Below are 20,721 nucleotides of genomic sequence, written 5' to 3' on the forward strand. Positions count from 1 at the left end.
AAAAAAGGAAGATCTGGGTTTAGTTTCTTATCAATGATGAAATCATTAGGTGAGTGATATAAGCTGGGAAGGAAATTAGCCAAGTACTTTTTAAAGAAGCCATCGTGGCTTATATCTTAATCACTTCAGGCAAACTACATAAAACATAGGTCAGGGGATCTGATAGGATATGAACCCTATTTCTTCTGAATCCATATGCCAGAGCTGTTTCAAATTACTCAAAGTTCCACAGTTTTGAATTTTGGGGTTGATACTCACTTATTTGCTACTCTTGATTAATTGTTTGTCTTTAGGCACAGTGATAAAGTCAAACATGGTCTTAAATCCTTTTCGAATACATTTTCTTTCTGTCCTTCAGCATGTTAAACTAAGTGTACTATTTGCTCTACTCATATTTCTTTATTGTTATAAAATCGTAATTGCTCTTGAGTACATTTATCTTCTTTTAAGCTACAGTGATCATCACACTGTTTTCCTTTTTCTTTTCTTTTCTTTTTTTAACTAAAATTTAGATTTCTTTGTACTTTTGGTACTATCATTTACCACCCCCATGCCTCTGGTCAAAGCCTACTGCTTTAATGTCACCGTCTCTTTGGCACTGGCCTCCTAATTACTGACAATAAAATATGTATCTTTGGTTTACAAGCTTCACAGCTGACTTCATGGATTCCAGCTGATATAAATGATCACATTCATTTAATTAGTGAATAAATCTATTCCTTGGTAAGATCTCAGCATATTCAAATAACTTATGCTACTCACTTCCATTAAGGCACCCTTGGGTACCAAAACTGTAGGAGGAGGACTGTTTTGAAATAGAATTTGGGACAGCGGTGAATACAAAGCTAGTAGTGGTGCGTTTGATATGGAGGAAGGTTTCATGGAGCTGCTGGAGTGGGGTGAGCAGCAGTGATTGATTGGGCATTAAGCTGAGAAGGACTTGGGTGAGTAACATTTGAGTGTTGAGGTACTCCTACAATGATGAAATGCTTTCCTTGCCATGAGTCCAGAATCTGAAGCTGACATCAGTACATCCAAAACACATAAGGGGTCCTCTATGTTATAAGGAAAGGATATGTTCTCTGGAGATGCTATTGCTGTTTTGAGTGTGTGTGTGTGTGTGTGTGTGTGTGTGTGTGTGTGTGTGTGTGTGTGTGTGCAGGGGGGGGGGGCAGAGAGAGGGGGAGGGGAGGATATCCGGATATCCTTTTCTGTGCGCAATCTGCCAATCTGCTGTTCAATGCATCTTCTATTTGTTGATTTGCCATAATAAACATACCATAACTGTATTCCATGCCAGATTTTCAAAAGTTAATAGAAATTATGTAAACTTTGCTGTTTTTTTAGTTGCAATAGATCAAGAAACTCCTGGATACTAATGTGTTCTCTCCAACTTTTGCAGAGATATACAGGGTTGACTCCAGCACTGAATCAAATGAAACATCACCCCATTTTCAAAGAAGACCAATGCCCCATCAGTTTACTGCAGAACACAGTGACAGACAAATATCATCTCACAGCAGGTAGTCAAGGTTTGTTTCTACAGACGTGTACATTCTCAGTTTTACAATGTCCTGCAGGTTATCAACTAGATGATTTTAATTTGTTGTTAATAAAATTTCAAAGATAATGTATAAAATATGCATTATTTATTAATCTTTTTTGTTGCTGGATACTTTTTCAGCCTGTACATTTCTGGTAACTGCTGAAACTGATTTTATAGATTATAAATTGACTCTCTTCCTTCTTGTAGAGTAATAAGCATGTGTAGTTTTTCCATGAAATGCATTAGATTCATATTTTATCTAAATGATGGCCTTCACCTTTCATACAACTGTGCAAGTACTTAGACCATCCCTTTCCCAGAACAAGTTTCCTGAATTTGAACAACAGGCTTCACACAGATGTTTCTTTTTAACATAACCATTTATATACTCAGTTCCAATAAAGCAGCACAGAAGTTTGCAGTCTCTTTAACCATAACTTTCATGATTCCTTCTGACCATCCAACCCCCCCCCCCCCCCTCTCTCTCTTCTCAAATTTGCTTTTTCTCAGCCCTCTTACTGTCTATGCTCTAATATTTATGCTATATACCCTACAGCACTTCTGCACACAAAAATATATTTGATATATTTGTTCAGCATTACATGTGCTACATTATTTTAATTAGGATTCACATTACTTTAATATAAAAACTGCATTAAGTTTTGGATTATAATTTTGGTCAGAAGAATCAGCTGTCTGATTTTCTAAAGCATATATAAAATACCAAAATTATGAAAAAAAATCCTGTGCCCTCATGTCATTATCTAAAGAATCTTAACTTACGTACAAAGAAAACGACATGGTTTCCCCATGTTAAATAGCTGCCCATTACGAGTACATTTTTGTTCTTTACTTTTACTCTCACGTTACAACATGTATGCTCCTTATAAATTAAATGAGAGACACCCACCAAGTAGTGTATAACACTTACTCTGACCCTGACAATTGGAGCAACATGCTGTGATACGAATACCACAAGACATGTAATATTCAACTTCATCTCACACACTCATCCTGGTCATTGGGCCCCAATTCAAAGATTGGTTACACTGGATCCATGGTGCACACAACTCACCTGATGTAAAACGTGACCCTATCATGGCATATCAAATGTTCAAATAACTTAAAGATGAGACAACTCCACAAAAAGCAGAAGCATTGAGTCATTGATAGGCACACACAAAAAGAAGAAAACTTGCTCACTTCTGAAGTAATCCTTTTTCAAGATAGAATAAAATATACATCCAAGCAGACAAGCACACAACGTCCTCCCCTCCACACACACTCACACACACACACACACACACACAACACACACACACACACCAGAGAGGGCGCACCCATGTCCCTACACGGTGCCGACTGGACGAACTGTGCCAGTGCTGCATTTTTGGCAGGTGGACTTGGCTGTGGTCAGTATTGCATCGGGTGAAGTGGGTATGGGGATTGAGTCTCGGCAGTTAGTGGCTTGGAGGGAGCTCTCACATAGCCCACTGTCTCCAAGTCTTCCACTCAACTTTTTCCCTGCCTCTGTTCTGCCAACATCACCCAATTCACATCTTCACATCACCTTCAGTGGGCACTGCTCCCCACTGACTCCGACATCTGTGCATCATATGCTAGCCTTGGTACCTGTCACCCCTCCCTCTCAAATTTCTAGCCAGCAAATTCACTTCCTGCTTCCCAGTTGCTAGCTACCATCCTCAATCCCTCTACCCACTCCACCCAACACAACCCCCATCCCAACTTCGTCCACCTGACAAAATGCAGCACTGGCATTGTTTGACCAGCCGCTACCCTATAAAGCATAAGTGAGTGTGTGTGTGTGTGTGTGTGTGTGTGTGTGTGTGTGTGTGTGTGTGTGTGTGTGTATTGTAACTCGGACTACTCCGACAGCTAGCAAGTCGTCTTTTTTTGTGTGTGTGCTTATTGACAATTCAACAAGTACAAACAACTTACAGGAATGAAGCTACTTAACATTCCAAGTAAGACTTAACACCTTATAGAAGAAATGTTCCTTGTTGCAAGGTACTATCAAAAGTCAGAATTTATATTATGCTGCCCCTTCTAAATTATATGGCCTTCTGAAGATTCATAAGGAAAGAATAGGGCTATTGTCAGTAATATAGGTGTTCAGACATATCATGTACCACATCTTGTTACTCTATTGAGCTCACTAGTAGGGTAGTGTATATGCCCCATAAATAATTTGGTACATTTCAGAGTGATTACAGGGACTGATTTTGACTAACTGTAATATATTTGTAAGTTTTGATGTGGTCTCTGTTTCTCTTCACTCAAACTCTTGTTGGATTCATTATGGTTAATTGGTGTTTCATTTTATGTTGAATAAACTAACCTATTTTGACATGTGTTGATTTCCAATTTTATTTTACTCAGATACAGTTCCTATGAGCAGTCAGATATAGTTCTGAAGGGGAACCCTTTATTAGCTATTGTTGTGTTTCTCACGGAAGATTTCAAGTAATGTGTTCTGGAGTCAGTGGGATTGAAACCTGCATGCTTTTTTAGACAAGTAGATGGTACTTTTGTTTCCAGAATGAAATGTTCACTCTGCATGTGCACTAATATGAAACTTCCTAGCATATTAGAACTGTGTGCTGGACTGAGAATCGTACTCGAACTCAGATCTCCCTACTCTGAATCTTGGTCTGGCACACAGATTTGATCTGCCATGAAGTTCCAGGCTTTTATTATTTGGACTTGTGGCAATAAGAGTTTCCACAGCTGTTTATAACATCTCACTTCAATACACCTAAACTTTTGAATTACTAAGGAGGTGAAAGGGATGGTTGCCTTCCCTTCTTTTATGTCTTGGTCAAGAGGAAGAATGATGGTAAATTGAGACACACTATTTGCAGAAAACCAACTCTCACTGACTTGTATATTCAAGGTAATAGTTGGCTCTATCTCAGCACAAAGGCCTACTTCACACCTTGTCTGTCAGGCTTGGGGGTCTAATCATAAAGCACATGCCTAGTAACTGAAGAGTCCTGGTTGGTTGACAGAATATTCCACTTTTGACTTTAACCCAGCCTTCACCTTTCAATGATATGAATATTTTCCATGAATGGCACATGGATCAGTTTCCATGTTAAACAATAGGTCCCCTTTCCCTGCTAGGCCTACTGAGGTAAGTGAAAGAAATGCAGGTTCCCAAAGTAGCACACAATCCAAAGACTTGCACCAGGCTGTTGAGCTAAGTCTAGTTATTATTATACCCCTCTTGCAGTTGCCTTTCACCAGAGGGGTTATAGTGAAAGACAAATCAAATGTCTGTTGCCCTGTGAATTGTCACGACAATGCATGCACATGGTTATTGTGGTAATGTATTCCCCCCCTCAGTATGAAAATGGCTGATCCATAAACAAAATGCAAGTTCTGAATGGCAGAGCTCCAGGTGAGAGATGATAATAACATGTGGCTTCCAAAAGGACTGTACATTTTCTGAGAGAACACAGTGTAAAGTGTTTCCAGACCACCATCTAGGATTAGAGCCCTTTTAGGGGTTGTGAAGAATGATCTTGGTTTGCTTAAGATAGGCTGAGAAAAAGCAGGCTGGCATCTCCCATCTGTTTTAGTTACAACTGTACTACTACTAATAATTATTTTTCTTCTTTTCTATTTCTAAGTGTTATTTGGTTCCAGTTTTCTGTAATATGCATGCGTGATGTAGGCACGAGTCTATCCATTTGTTATTTACATCAGATCTCATTATTACAACTGTCCTCTCAGATTATATGATTCAAACAAAATTAATTATATTATTCCAAACCATGTTTACCAGAAATTATGCTTAATTAGAGAATCTATAATAGTACATAACATTTTGAGCTAATAAATTGATTTGATAATGATGACACCACTCATTGTGAAGACTGGCATTATGACTTTTCAGTAACATAGTTAAAATAATTAACAATAGTAACATAGTTAAAATAATTAACAATAGTAACATAGTTAAAATAATTAACAATAGTAACATAGTTAAAATAATTAACAATAATTAACTTACAAAATAACTAACATCAAATTTTAGAAGTAGGCCCATTTTCCATTGCATATTTTGCCCTTGTGCTTGTTAGATTCCACTCTTTGCCATTATACTAATTTTTCTGCACAAGGTGGCATACTTCATTAATCACCTACAGTAACCCATAAGTTCAGATTTTTGCACAATTTACCATATTTTCAGTAGGCCTATCGTATTTTTACTCGTAAACAGGATATTTCTAATGTGGACATACAAAATGGTTTCATAAACTTTTCTAATTGTCTATACCACCACATATTTCAAAAAACAAAATTTTTGTCAATACTAATAGTCCATCCTGAGTAGCAAAATCTACCCTAGCAATTTTTCAAGTGATCATACAGTTCCTGAATAATAATTTATTCATACACCAGTCTTTAAATAGTCAGACATCACCCAAAATAGTCAGTCTGTGACCAGCAAGGAACTTCATGCTATCTGTGTGAACGTTCCAGTAGTCAATAAACGATTAACATTGATGTCAGGTTTGCTCCTGGTAATTACTCCTGAAATAGTTATGTGTAACATTTCTGTGAAAATACGTCTATCAGAGTCCATGAAAAATCAGTAATTTCGATGCCTAGGAACTTACAAGTGTTTAATTCAGGTTGATGAATATTTGACTAAATTTTGTTGTGGTTTGGAGGGATGTCGAACCTTCATTGCCACTGGAACAGTTGATTGTTGGACACGTTGATCTTCATTAATGAGTGTGCTGAATGAAATATTGCTGTGGACTTCCTTTGAGAAAATTCTGCAAGACAGGATTTTTTTTTTTTTTTGGGGGGGGGGGGGGGGGGTGTGATGTTTGGTCTTAATACGAACAATGTACTGTTCCACAAGTAATCATTTTGTCTTGAGAACTTGTTATGCCTAGTGTTGAGTCTTCATGCATCTCTCTGAACAACTGTGCTTGAACTACTTTACAATTTATCTGATGAAGTTAAGAAACTGGTCATCGTACCAACATAGGACTCTGAGGATTATGAATGCGTCCAAAAAGTGAAACAAAAATTGTGGTATTTTGTACATTTGTTGAGCAAGCACAATCCAGCACTCATTAGGATTTCAGCTTTACAACTAAAACTGGTGTGTTGCTAAAGAGGTGATGGAAAAGAGACTACGAAAATCATGTCGGTCGACTTAACAAGGTGTCTGCCATGTCCTACGAAGTTGTGGTATGCCATGCATTGGTCAGATGATCAGCACCATGGAGGTCCCATTATATAGAACATAAGCATCATACATGTACAACAGATGAGCAAATCTGCAATTGCAGAACATTGCAGTGTCATCTGATGGAGTACAACAACATAGAGATTCTGGTGTACCCTTCTATTTGGGATAGTGTTATCAAGGAGATTAAATTAACAAGTAACTTCACCTGCCTCTACATAACAGAGTTTTCAAGCATCATGCAGCTAATCTTTCCCTTTACTGTTCCACTCACAAATGGACGAGGGAGAAATTATAGGCTGCATGCTTCCATATGAGCTCTTTTGCAGTTGTTGTATGATATGTACATTGGTGGCAGTAGAATTTTTCTTCAGTTTCTAATGATGATCACTTCTTTAAAGTTTCTCAATAATTTTTTGCAAAAAGAATGTCTTCTCCCCCCCCCCCCCCCACCCCCCCCTTTCCCCGTAGGTATTTCCATTTAAGTTCACAGACCATTTCTGTAATATTCCTCTGTTCATTAAACCAACTGCTCACAAATCTAGCACCATGCATCTGAATTGCTTCACTGTCTTCCTCCTGATGATATCTTTGTCTCCAATGAACACTCAGCATCCACAAGACATGTTGTTGTTGTTGTTGTTATCATCTTCCCACTGAAGAATGTTTTTGTGCAGATCCCCATACTAGTCGATCCTGTACAGACCTCTTCATCCCCGCACTACTACTGTGACCTACATTCATTTGAACCTGCTCTCTGTATTCATCCCTTGGTCTTTCTCCACAACTTTTAACTCCCACACTTCCTTCCATTACCAAATTGACAACTCTTTGATGCCTTAGGGTGTATCCTACCAACTGATATCTTTTTTTTAATCTCAATGTGCAATAAACTTCTTTTTTCCCCAATTCTGTTCATTATCTCCTTGTTAGTTATTCAGGCTACCTATACAATCCTGAGCATTCTTCTATAGCACCAAATTTCAAAAACTTCTATTCTCGCGTATATTTCGCTTCTCTATGTACATATTCTCCAGACAGTTACTTTCAGGAAAGACTTTATATGACTTAGATTGTTATTAGATACTAACAAATTTCTACTTTTCAAAAACACTTTTCTTGCTATTTCCAATCTGCTTTTTACACACTCTCCACTTTGGACATCATCATCAGTTATTTTGCTGCCCAAATAGCAAATATTATGTACTACTTTTAGTGTCGTTATGATTTTTATTTCTTCTCCCTCATCATTAATATCCTTTCCAAATTTCTCCTTGGTATCCTTCACAGCTTGCTCAATGTACAAATGAATAACAGTGGGAAAACATTCCTCAATTATGGCTTCCCTTTCATGATCTTTGACACTGACAACTGTAGTCTAACCCTTTGTTGCCTGTACATTAACCCTGCTGCATTCAGAATTTCTTTAAATGTACATATGCTGTAGGCTTAGATTTGCTTACCTTCTAGGATAAGCATATTGTCAGTACGGCCTCCACACATTCGTAAGTTTCTCTGAACTATTTTCTATGAGGTCAGCTTCTGCAAGTTTTTCCATTCATCTATAAGTAATTCACGTCAATATTTTGCGACTATGACTCATCAGACTGATGGTTCGGTAACATTCACACTTATTAGCACCTGTCTTCTTTTGAATTGGACTTAACACAATCTCCCTGAAAGATAAGGATATTTCACCTGTCTCCTTTCTCAAGCGGCGGAATAATTTTTTTATGCTGGCTTCCCAAAGAATCTCAATAATTCTGATGCAATTCTGTTTCCACTTAAGTCTTTTGATCAAATTCTTCTTGTAGCATCATATCCTCATTCTCATATTCACCTACTTCCACTCCTCTTCTGTAATTGTTGTTGTTGTGGTCTTCAGTCCTGAGACTGGTTTGATGCAGCTCTCCATGCTACTCTATCCTGTGCAAGCTTCTCATCTCCCAGTACTTACTGCAACCTACATCCTTCTGAATCTGCTTATTGTATTCATCCCTTAGTCTCCCTCTATGATTTTTACCCCCACGCTGCCCTCCAATGCTAAATTTGTGATCTCTTGATGCCTCAGAACATGTCCTACCAAACAGTCCCTTCTTCTTGTCAAGTTGTGCCACAAACTCCTCCCCAATTCTATTCAATACCTCCTCATTAGTTATGTGATCTACCCATCTAATCTTCAGCATTCTTCTGTAGCACCACATTTCAAATGCTTCTGTTCTCTTCTTGTCCAAACTATTTATCGTCCATGTTTCACTACCATACATGGCTACACTCCATACAAATACTTTCAGAAAAGACTTCCTGACACTTAAATCTATACTCAATGTTAACGAATTTCTCTTCTTCAGAAAGTTTCTGTAATGTTGCTAATTTGTTTTGCTTAGATAGACTCTCCATATATATCTTCCACCTTTCAACTTTTCCTTCTCTGCTTAATAATGGCGTGCCATCTTAGCACTTGATGCTCATTCAGCTGCTTCTCTTATCCTATTGGCAACATTTATCTTTCCCCTCATTATGCAAGCTTCTACAGACTTGCAGTTGTCCTCTAGCCATTTTACACTTTCTGCCTATCTCATTTTTCAGAAGTCTGTATTCCCTTTTGAATTCTTAATTTGCTGCATTTTTATATTTTCTCCTTTCATGAATTAAAAGTCAATATCTCCTGTGTAATCCAAGGATTTCTACAATGCCTTGTCATTTTACCTGCCCACCTGCCTTCCCCATTCCATCACTCAAAGCTACCCATTCACCTTTTATTCTCTTTCCACTATTTCAATCTGATGGTGCCTAAAGTTCCCTCTCAAATTCTCAATAACCCCTGGTTCCTTCAATTGAAACAAGTCCCACCTCCTCAATTTCCTAATTTTTCAATTTCTGCAGTTTCAATCTGCAGTTCATAACCAACAAATTGTGGTCATGGTCCACATCTACCAATCCGTGTCTAACCATCATATAATCAATATGAAACCTTCCAGTGTCCCCACGTCTCTTCCATGTACACAACCTTCCTTTATGATTCTCAAACTCCACGCTGTACTTTGACAAGTCTGACTCGTGCAAACAAATTTGAACCAACTGTAAACATCAAGAGTCACACACGTGGGGAAAAAAGTTGGGCCCAACTTTTTTATATTGCCAAATATGGTTCTATTCAATATGTACATTATCCAAAAAACAATTTATAGTTAGAGAAAAGAAACATTTTCTGATTACTACGTATAGCAAAGGTAATGTTAAAAAAAATGTTTATTTCTGGAGTACAAAAAAAAACATCATTAGGAGAAACACCTATTCAAATTCATAGGAAATATTGAGCCTGTTTCCAAAACTATGTCAACTCAGTGCAAAAGATCTTACGAGAACGTGTAAAGTTTGCACGAAACACAAAGAGTGAAGCAAAATTATGTGGAAATGTGTGGAGTGTAAAGTGGCATTGCATCTACCACAATGCTTTCGAAACTACTAAATTTTAGAGTTGTAGGTATTTTCCTATCAGAAATTTGTTCAAATGGAGCATTTATTCTTGTAATAATATTTTTTATTGACAATATCTACGTTTAGGAGTCATGTAATTACACTCCTTCTGAAGGAAATATTATAATTTCTATTAAGCTATTGTTTGTGTGTAAAAATTTATATTTATTTTTTGAAGTATTGTTTAAGATATTATACTACAAAGACATAGGATGTCGGCTTGTACTGCGAATGTCCCAGGCATCACGCTGGCCATTTCACATACACACCGTCTCCAAACAGTTGGGCATGGATTTAGTCAAACTAAATCATGCTCTGCACAAAATTCTCTGAGATGGTTATATCTTTCATTCATTTCCTTCAGCCCGTATTCTTTTAAATTTTCATATAATTTAATTCCAGCTACCCATCATCACAGTTAAATCCTCCCCCCCCCCCCCCTTAACTATCTGAATAATTTACTTTATCTCATCATACTACACATTCTTTCAATCTCTCCATCAACTGTGGAACTAGATGGCATATAAACTTCTACTACTATGGTGGGTATTGGGTTCTACTACTTAAAAAGTCTTCAAATTATATACCTGAGAAGTTATTCCATATGCTTTCTCCTTCGTTAAAAGTTATCTGCAGTGTTGCACAGTGTCAAATGCTTTCCAAAACCCTAGCAATATTAAATCTGTCTTTCTCTTTATTCATAACTCACACGGTCCCATAGAAGAAAAAGTCAAGCTAAGTTTGGCATGAATGATGCTCAAGATTTCCATAGCAAACTGACATTAAGGATACTGGTATGTAATTTTGTGACTACTATGTATAAGAAGGGTAAACGAGCTTTTACCTTTCTTACACACGGGAGTCACCTGCACGTTTTCTAGGTGTTTGGGACTTTGCAGTGGGTGAGAGGACCAATGCCAAACTGGACTTTCATCTGAACATGGAAATTTATTTATTTTCAACTCTTTCATCCACTTTTCAGTGCAAGGGCTACCTATTTCTTTTGTCATAATATAGGAGTTTGTGAGGTGGCAAAACTGTGGTATGTCTGCATCACCCACTGGAGTGAAGATTTTTTTTAATGTTGAATTTAAAACTTCAGCTTTCCTTTTGCTGACTTCTATTGCCACACCAAAATAGTTGAGGAATGATTGAAAAGCCTTTGATTTGTTTAGCGATTGTATATAGGACCAGGATTTTCTCCATTTCGTGACAAGATTTGATGCTCGTATAGTAGTGGAAGTTGTATGCTTCATTCATTGATCTCTTTGTGCATAAACTTGTACTAGCTTTTGAATGTCAACATTCGGCATTATTTTGAAATGAGAGTGCACAATGAGTCCCCACACTTTTTTTTTTTACAAAACCATGGCTTGCCTTTTCTGTCTTTAACCAACTTACTTGGCACATACTTCTTCAGAGCATGATTTACAGTCAGTTTAAGTTTTGCTCATAATTGCTTCATGGGCATTGCACTGGAGTAAATAATGTCCATACATTGTCTAAGTTGAATGCTAACAACTGCTTATCTGCTCTTTCCAGTTTAGAGCTCTTCTAGCATTCTTTATGGATTTATTAACTTTAGTAGCTACGATGATATTGCAACTGCTAATCTTGTCTTTATACTAACACTGTAAATTAAGTCGCACCAGTTTGTAGATACAAGGCCTAAAATATGTACATTCCACATGGCTCCATAACATGCCTAACATTGGAACTATTGATAAATAGAAAATCCCTCCATCCATGCACCTGCTTGCACCCTGCTAAAGGAGCGTCCAGTCTTAGGGCGAATGTAAGAGGCCAGGTGGCCAGTACCCACATTCACACTTCACAGTGAGCAATGCAATTATGTTACAACCTGCCACTCAAACCAAGGTGATCAGTTTCCTGTGCTGGGTACACTGGAAAGTGCCTCAGTAGTGGAGACCATGAGCAAAATGAACAACTCTTGAAGTGGCCTATGCAATGCCCCCATTTCTCCTTTGACACTACATCCCAAGGCAATCTTGAAAAATTGAAAGCAATACACGTCAGACTACAGTCGATCAGTATGAGCAATAAACAAGTACGACATAATACTAGGTGCATATAAAAGTGCAAAACAGAGTGTTAAAAGAAACATGAGATTGTGAAGGCAATTATTTCTCTGCACATGGGTAACATGGCCAATATTATTTTCAGCTGTTTGTGATTTGTGGCAACTCTTCCTGCGTCGCCACACAGCAAGCATACTCCTTTTCCATGTAGTTGTTGTTGTGGTCTTCAGTCCTCAGACTGGTTTGATGCAGCTCTCCATGCCACTCTATCCTGTGCAAGCTCCTTCATCTCCCAGTACCTAGTGCAGCCTACATCCTTCTGAATCTGCTTTGTGTATTCATCTCCTGGCCTCCCTCTACGATTTTTACTCTCCACGCTGCCCTCCAATGCTAAATTTGTGATCTCTTGATACCTCAGAACATGTCCTACCAACTGGTCCCTTCTTCTAGTCTAGTTGTGCCACAAACTCCTCTTCGCCCCAATTCTATTCAATACCTCCTCATTAGTTGTGTGATCTACCCATCTAATCTTCAGCATTCTTCTGTAGCACCACATTTCGAAAGCTTCTATTCTCTTCTTGTCCAAACTATTTATCGTCCACGTTTCACTTCCATATATGGCTACACTCCATACAAATACTTTCAGAAACGACTTCCTGACACTTAAATTAATACTCAATGTCAATAAATTTCTCTTCTTTAGAATCGCTTTCCTTGCCATTGCCAGTCTACATTTTATATCCTCTCTACTTTGACCATCATCAGTTATTTTGCTCCCCAAATAGCAAAACTCCTTTACTACTTTAAGTGTCTCATTTCCTAGTCTAATTCCCTCAGCATCACCCAACTTAATTCAACTTCATTCCATTTTCCTCGTTTTGCTTTTGTTGATGTTCATCTTACACCCTCCTTTCAAGACACTGTCCATTCCGTTCAATTGCTCTTCCAAGTCCTTTGCTGTCTCTGACAGAATTACAATATCATCGGCGAACCTCAAAATTTTTATTTCTTCTCCATGGATTTTAATACCTACTCTGAACTTTTCTTTTGTTTCCTTTACTACTTGCTAAATATACAGATTGAATAGCATCGGGCAGAGGCTAAAACCCTGTCACACTCCCTTCCCAACCACTGCTTCCCTTTCATGTCCCTCGACTCTTATACCTGTCATCTGGTTTCTGTACAAACTGTAAATAGCCTTTCACTCCCTGTATTTTACCCCAGCCACCTTAAGAATTTGAAAGAAAGTATTCCAGTCAACATTGTCAAAAGCTTTCTCTAAGTCTACAAATGCTAGAAACGTAGGTTTGCCTTTCCTTAATCTTTCTTCTAAGATAAGTCGTAGGGTCAGTATTGCCTCACGTGTTCCAACATTTCTTCTCCGAGGTAGGCTTCTATCAGTTTTTCCATTCATCTGTAAAGAATTCGTGTTAGTATTTTGCAGCTGTGACATATTAAACTGATAGTTTGGTAATTTTCACGTCTGTCAACACCTGCTTTCTTTGGGATTGGGATTATTATATTCTTCTTGAAGTCTGAGGGTATTTCGCCTGTCTCATACATCTTGCTCAACAGATGGTAGAGTTTTTTTAGGACTGGCTCTCCCAAGGCCGTCAGTAGTTCCAATGGAATGTTGTCTATTCCGGGGGACTTGTTGCGACTCAGGTCTTTCAGTGCTCTGTCAAACTCTTCATGCAATATCATATCTCCTATTTCATCTTCATCTACATCCTCTTCCATTTCCATAATATTGTCCTCAAGTACATCGCCCTTGTATAGGCCCTCTATATACTCCTTCCACCTTTCTGCTTTCCCTTCTTTGCTTAGAACTGGGTTTCCATCAAAGCTCTTGATGTTCATGCAAGTGGTTCTCTTATCTCCAAAGGTCTCTTTAATTTTCCTGTAGGCAGTATCTATCTTACCCCTAGTGAGAGAAGCCTCTACATCCTTACATTTGTCCTCTAGCCAGCCCTGCTTAGCCATTTTGCACTTCCTGTCGATATCATTTTTAAGACGTTTGTATTCCTTGTTGCCTGCTTCATTTACTGCATTTTTATATTTTCTCCTTTCATCAATTAAATTCAATATTCCTTCTGTTACCCAAGGGTTTCTACTAGCCCTCTTCTTTTTACCTATTTGTTCTTCTGCTGCCTTCACTATTTCATCCCTCAAAGCTACACATTCTTCTTCTACTGTATTTCTTTCCCCCATTCCCGTCAATTGTTCCCTTATGATCTGCCTGAAACTCTGTACAATCTCTGGTTCTTTCAGTTTATCCATGTCCCAACTCCATAAATTCCCACCTTTTCACAGTTTCTTCAGTTTTAATCTACAGTTCATAACGAATAGATTGTGGTCAGAGTCCACATCTGCCTCTGGAAATGTCTTACAATTTAAAACCTGGTTCCTAAATCTCTGTCTTACCATTATATAATCTATCTGAAACCTTCTAGTATCTCCAGGGTTCTTCCATGTATACAACCTTCCTCCATGATTCTTGAACCAAGTGTTAGCTATGATTAAGTTATGCTCTGTGCAAAATTCTACCAGGCGACTTCCTCTTTCATTTCTTACCCTCAATCTGTATTCACCTACTATGATTTCTTCTCTCCCTTTTCCTACTGTCGAATTCCAGTCACCTGTGACTATTAAATTTTCGTCTCCCTTGACTACCTGAATAATTTCTTTTATCTCAACATATATTTCATCAATTTCTTCATCATCTGCAGAGTTAGTTGGCATATAAACTTGTACTACTGTCGTAGGCGTGGGCTTCGTGTCTATTTTGGCCACAATAATGCGTTCACTATGCTGTTGGTAGTAGCTTACTCGCACTCCTATTTTTTTATTCATTATTAAACCTACTCCTGCATTACCCCTATTTGATTTTGTATTTATAACCCTGTATTCACCTGACCAAAGTCTTGTTTCTCGTGCCACCGAACGTCACTAATTCCCACTATATCTAACTTTAACCTATCCATTTCCCTTTTTAAATTTTCTAACCTACCTGCTCGATTAAGGGATCTGACATTCCACGCTCCGATCCTTAGAACGCCAGTTTTCTTTCTCCTGATAACGACGTCCTCTTGAGTAGTCCCCGCCCGGAGATCTGAATGGGGGACTATTTTACCTCTGGAATATTTTACCCAAGAGGACGCCATCATCATTTAACCATACAGTAAAGCTCAATGCCCTCGGGAAAAATTACGGCTGTAGTTTCCCCTTGCTTTCAGCCGTTCGCAGTGCCAGCACAGCAAGCCCCTTTTGGTTATTGTTACAGGGCCAGATCAGTCAATTATCCAGACTGTTACCCCTGCAACTACTGAAAAGGCTGCTGCCCCTCATCAGGAACCACACGTTTGTCTGGCCTCTCAACAGATACCCTTCCGTTGTGGTTGCACCTACAGTACGTCTATCTGTATCGTTGAGGCACTCAAGCCTCCCCACCAACGTAAAGGTCCATCGTTCATGGGGGGGGGGGGGGGGGGGGTCCTTTTCCATCTTAACACTAAAATTTGAATGAAAACGATTAATACAGATGAGCCCTATTTTCATCAATTTGCTTTACCAAATTCTTAAAAGCACAAACACAAGCTACTGGAAAATAATGAGGCTGCTACTGTCACTAGTTATCTGCATGCTAACCAATAAGCAAATGCAGCTACAGGTGGTTACACTACTATGCAACTGTAGCGTTGCAGGTGGCACCAAGCTACACTACAAAAGCTATGAGCTAAAAAAATAAAAACAATATGTACAAGATGAGCTGTTGTGTTTCAGTCATGGATTTGGGTTACAAAACTTCTTAAAAATCACAAACTATTACAATGGCACTGTCACTGACACTTGTCCACTGCGCACTGCCAGACAAGGAAATAAATCAAAGAGGGAGTTTTTGCTTCAGTTGTGCCTTGTACCTCACACTTTTCCAAGTCAAACAACAGAGGGACAGAATTAACATTGATTGCTCACCTGCTGTTAATTAATATTTCACTGTTGGCAACATCTGGCATTGGTCATCTTTGGTTATGTGGTGGCGCTAGTTTACAGTACATGTTGTCTTTCTGTATGTCATTTTTTTGCTTCCCGATTGAAGTAGGTCCGCCAATGGAGGTTGTCATGCACAGTGATTTCATGTTTTATTTGTACCTTGAATACGATGGAGTTTTCACCTGTAGAAATAATGGTGATTGTCGATGATGAAGTCTTCAGTCCTGTAAGTTACGAAAACAACTCGCTTGATGGTGACCAAGACTTGCTCAACAGGACTTATTTCATAAAGTGTTCTTCAAACCATTCTGGCACAATTTCAGAATGATGGAGAAGTGCATTTTCTCAATAAAGTTACTGCTCATCTATAGGAGCACCAACAGATTCTTATGCTGGGCAGAAGGATCCTGTATTGTTTGATGGTGAGAGGCAATAGCAGACCTATCAGGGACTTGATTCATCCTGTGTAAACATCCCTTACACAAAGAAGACCACCACCACCACCACCACCACCACTGCCTAAATGATACCCTACCGGTAAATCGGATACATCATCTCATACGGTTTTTGTGTATTTGTATATTCCCATCAGTGTGTTCCAGTGAGTGCAGGCAACATTTTTCATTCTCATGCTTTGAGTGGCCAATGGTAATGATCCTGTGACCATGCTAATATTCGTGTACTGTGTCTTTTGTAGAGAAAAAGTTACACATGTGGGTGCATTGACTTCTGTTTATCCCCATTACAACCTGCAATAGTCAATATTTTCAACACACTGCTGCCCAAGGCAGTTGACTTTGCTGGTGGTAGTTTTCCCCTAATTCAAATCCTTCTGGTACACACTGTGGTGATAAAAAAGCCAAGCACCTGCATGGCATCATAGGTGGAGAATTCCATGCTTTGGGCAGCCACAATCTGTACAAGGCTAAGATACAAGTCAGTGCAACTGCCTATCCTGCATTGTCTGTCACACCGATGGTCCGTATAAGGTCTGACTACCGTATTTACTCGAATCTAAGCCGCACTCGAATCTAAGCCGCACTTGAAAAATGAGACTCGAAATTAAGGAAAAAAATATTTCCCGAATCTAAGCCGCACCTGAAATTTGAGACTCGAAATTCAAGGGGAGAGAAAAGTTTTAGGCCGCACCTCCAAATCAAAACAAAGTTGGTCCATTGTAATATGAGACACAATTTAGGTCGAATGAAAGACGATACAGCTACAGTAGTTTGGTTCGAGTCGTAAGCTTAGCAGTTAAGCTTTACCAGGTAGCCATTGCTGTGCGTCAGGCGCTCCGTCCGTATTTATACGGGTACCCTTCCTTTTTCACGTGCTTCGTCTGGTTTGAATCGATTGCTTATTTTGCTTTGATCTGATAAGTGCCGTTTTCTTTGTTATAGGTGTTTACGTCAGTCACTCGAAGCTGAAAATGCATTATTATACTGTGTCATGCATTGTTTGTCGCATTCTGATAGTGCGTGTTTACGGCCTGTTGCTGCTCGCGGCATGGCTTGCTTTTGTCCGCGCTACCGCCGCCTACAATTTAAAAAAGAGAGGAATCATCTCATTAGCGAAACAATGGCAAGAGACTGCTATTTGTTGTTACTTACACTACTGCTTTCTTTGATAATGATCAACAAGAACCAAATAATAGACTGCGTATGATAGAACATGTTCTGAACGAGAGTTTGGCGAAAATTTTTCTCCGCTTGAAAATCTTTGCGGTCGCTTCTTTAGTACATCAAATTCTGCACAGAAATTAGTCATCTTACATTTAAAATCTAGTCAGTTGCCGTGCTTCATTTCTGACTATATCACTATTAGGCATAAGAATAATACGAATATAAACATGACACGATACGTATATTCCTTCCGCGTTTGCTGTTGTCTCACTCTAGTTTCATAGTTTATTAGGCAGACAGGATTTAAATGAGATAGCAGCAAACACGAAAGAATACATAGCAAAATGTTTATTTTCGTATTATTCTTATGGTGAAGAGAATACTGCATGTGATTCACATTTCATCAGGTTCCTATTAGCAACCATCTCTTCTGACGGGTAGGAAAAAACTCGAGACGTAGAGTTGGCCATATTGACCAACATCCCTAACAGTCTTGCCAGTCGGATTTTCGTAGTACATTGAAATTCTGCTACATTCGAAGATGAACAATACGGAATATGTATTTACTTCGTTGGACAATGTATGAAAATGCAGCGAGAAAAAAAAAAAAAAAGGTTTTGGCGCCAGTATTTATCTTTGTGCCCACAAAGCATGTTTGTGTAGCGCTACATATATTCGACGGCAGAAGTTAGTTGTGGCGGCACCTACCAACATTTTTCAGAACTTCCGCTTGCTTTGCACTCGATTCTAAGCCGCGGCGGTTTTTTGGATTACAAAAACAGGAAAAAAAGTGCGGCTTAGATTCGAGTAAATACGGCTGCTCATCTATAGGAGCACCAACAGATTCTTATGCTGGCCCACCTATTCCATTCACTACAGTGAAAGGAACTCGTTCGCTTTAACAGCTATTTCAACTAAATTGCTCATGAGTGTAGTCTGAATGAATATGCTTTCAATATCTCGTTAATCACATTTGAAGTATATTATTTCTACTTTTATTTTTTCTTTATTTGTTACAGGTGCCAGCGACAAGAGAACCATGATAAATCATGGTACATGATTCATGTTTGAGAAGTTAAGACTAATCACGTATCTACCCCTGACATAAATAAGGACTTAAAGGTAAATGCTACATACTATGAAGACAAGTATTTCAACCAACAGAGAAAGTGCAGGCTAGCATAAGGGACATGATTTCATAATATCACAAGTTTCTTCTTTGACTCTAATGAAATAAATTAGGAGTTGTGAAGACAGCATGGAGTATGAATGTAATGATAAGCTGTTCATAAATGGTGGTAAGATATTACAGATGCGAAGATATATGGACAAAAAAGTGACAAAAAATATTCAGCAAAGTGAAATACTTATTCTTACAAAAAAATTAGTGATGAACGGTATGAAGTAAATAAACTATATATGAACAATACTTCTTGCTGCAGAGACTCAAGAGGAAATGGAAAGAATAACTTGTGGAGAAAAATGGGGAGGGGGGGGTTTACAGTGGAAGGAGTAAACATCAGTGATACAAATGAAAGCAGAAAGGAGGACAAAGCAATAAGGCAAGAGGAAAATAATTTCTAGAAACAAGTAATAGATGAAATGCCAGAAGAGAAAAGTGAGGCTTGATACTTCAGAAAGTGAAGGGAGAGGAGATACTGTGGAACGTGGGTCAGTATGACTGGAAGACAGTCAAGCAGCTGTCCATGTTTGTGTATGTTTTATGACAGTACAAGGTCTTTCAAGTACAGACAATTTTTACTGAGATTTTTGTAATGTGTCCTCACGTGATCATTATTTTAAATATCACTTCAACTTTGGCTGATGAGACAAACGTGTGGCAGGTTCCTGCCTCTGGTGGGGTTAACTAAATTTTTCAAGGCAAACACATGCTACTCAACAATCAGTTGGACAATCTTTGCATGCCACATTAGTTAACAGTAACATGTTAAAACTGAATTCTGAAGCAGAGATATGTATATGGGATAATTTTAAGACTTGTTCTGGGTGTACTGTTGATGAATTCAAGTGAAGTCAATACTTTTTAATACCAGTAAGCAACTAAAAAGAGAAAGGACGTCTCACATGCTTACAGACATTGAATGTTCATGGGAGGGGGCGAATAGTGTGACAAATCATTACCGTAACAGTGATGGGTAGTAAAGTGTGAGCTTTGAAAGCATGTAAAGACAGGCAAGGGCCGGGGGGATATGGTTGGTGTTGATAAAAATGGCTATAGTTTGTATGTAGTACAAGGTTCAGTACATCACACCAGAATTACTGTTTAATGTAGATTTCAAGATTGTGTATGGTGTTCAAGTAGGAAGTTGATAGATGTTACCAACTTAAAAGCTGAATGCCTATACACTGACATTTCAGCCTGCATCAACAGTGTCTTACATCAAAGTTCATCTGTCCACCTTTCATACTGACACACAATTAACAAAGATGTCAATAAATACCAGTGAAGACTGTTACATGCATTTATTACATGCATGCATTAACAATTTTGTATGTGATTAAAAAAATGAGACCCTATTTTGCAACATTTCTCAGGTCATCAGAATGTGTGGTGCACTTTCCAGTTGATGGTTTTCTTTTGTATGGTCATGACATACAGTGAAATTGAGAAATAAACTATTTTTTAAAGTTTCTGATGAGCTTTTTCTTACATTGTGTTTGAGTAGTATATATGTATGTACTTTAACTTACCAAACGAGAAAGCGCTGGTATGTTGATAGACACAATAAAAAACACACAAACACGCACAAAAATATTCAAGCTTTCGCAACCCCAGGTTGCTTCATCAGG

The 20,721-nt window shown here is 38.5% G+C and overlaps 1 protein-coding gene across 1 annotated transcript in view; it reads left to right on the forward strand.

Annotated features, from left to right (window-relative positions):
* Positions 1–20,474, forward strand: part of LOC126143752 (Down syndrome cell adhesion molecule-like protein Dscam2) — a 726,918-nt gene extending 706,444 nt beyond the window's left edge. Inside the window, exons 35-36 of the mRNA XM_049915449.1 lie at positions 1,403–1,532; positions 18,930–20,474. Coding sequence (XP_049771406.1) covers positions 1,403–1,527 — 125 coding nt within the window. The 3' untranslated portion in view covers positions 1,528–1,532; positions 18,930–20,474. The remainder of the gene's footprint in view (positions 1–1,402; positions 1,533–18,929) is intronic.
* The last annotated feature ends 247 nt before the right edge of the window (positions 20,475–20,721 follow it).

The sequence above is a fragment of the Schistocerca cancellata genome, chromosome 1 (genome assembly GCF_023864275.1).
Source record: "Schistocerca cancellata isolate TAMUIC-IGC-003103 chromosome 1, iqSchCanc2.1, whole genome shotgun sequence".
NCBI lineage: Eukaryota > Metazoa > Arthropoda > Insecta > Orthoptera > Acrididae > Schistocerca > Schistocerca cancellata.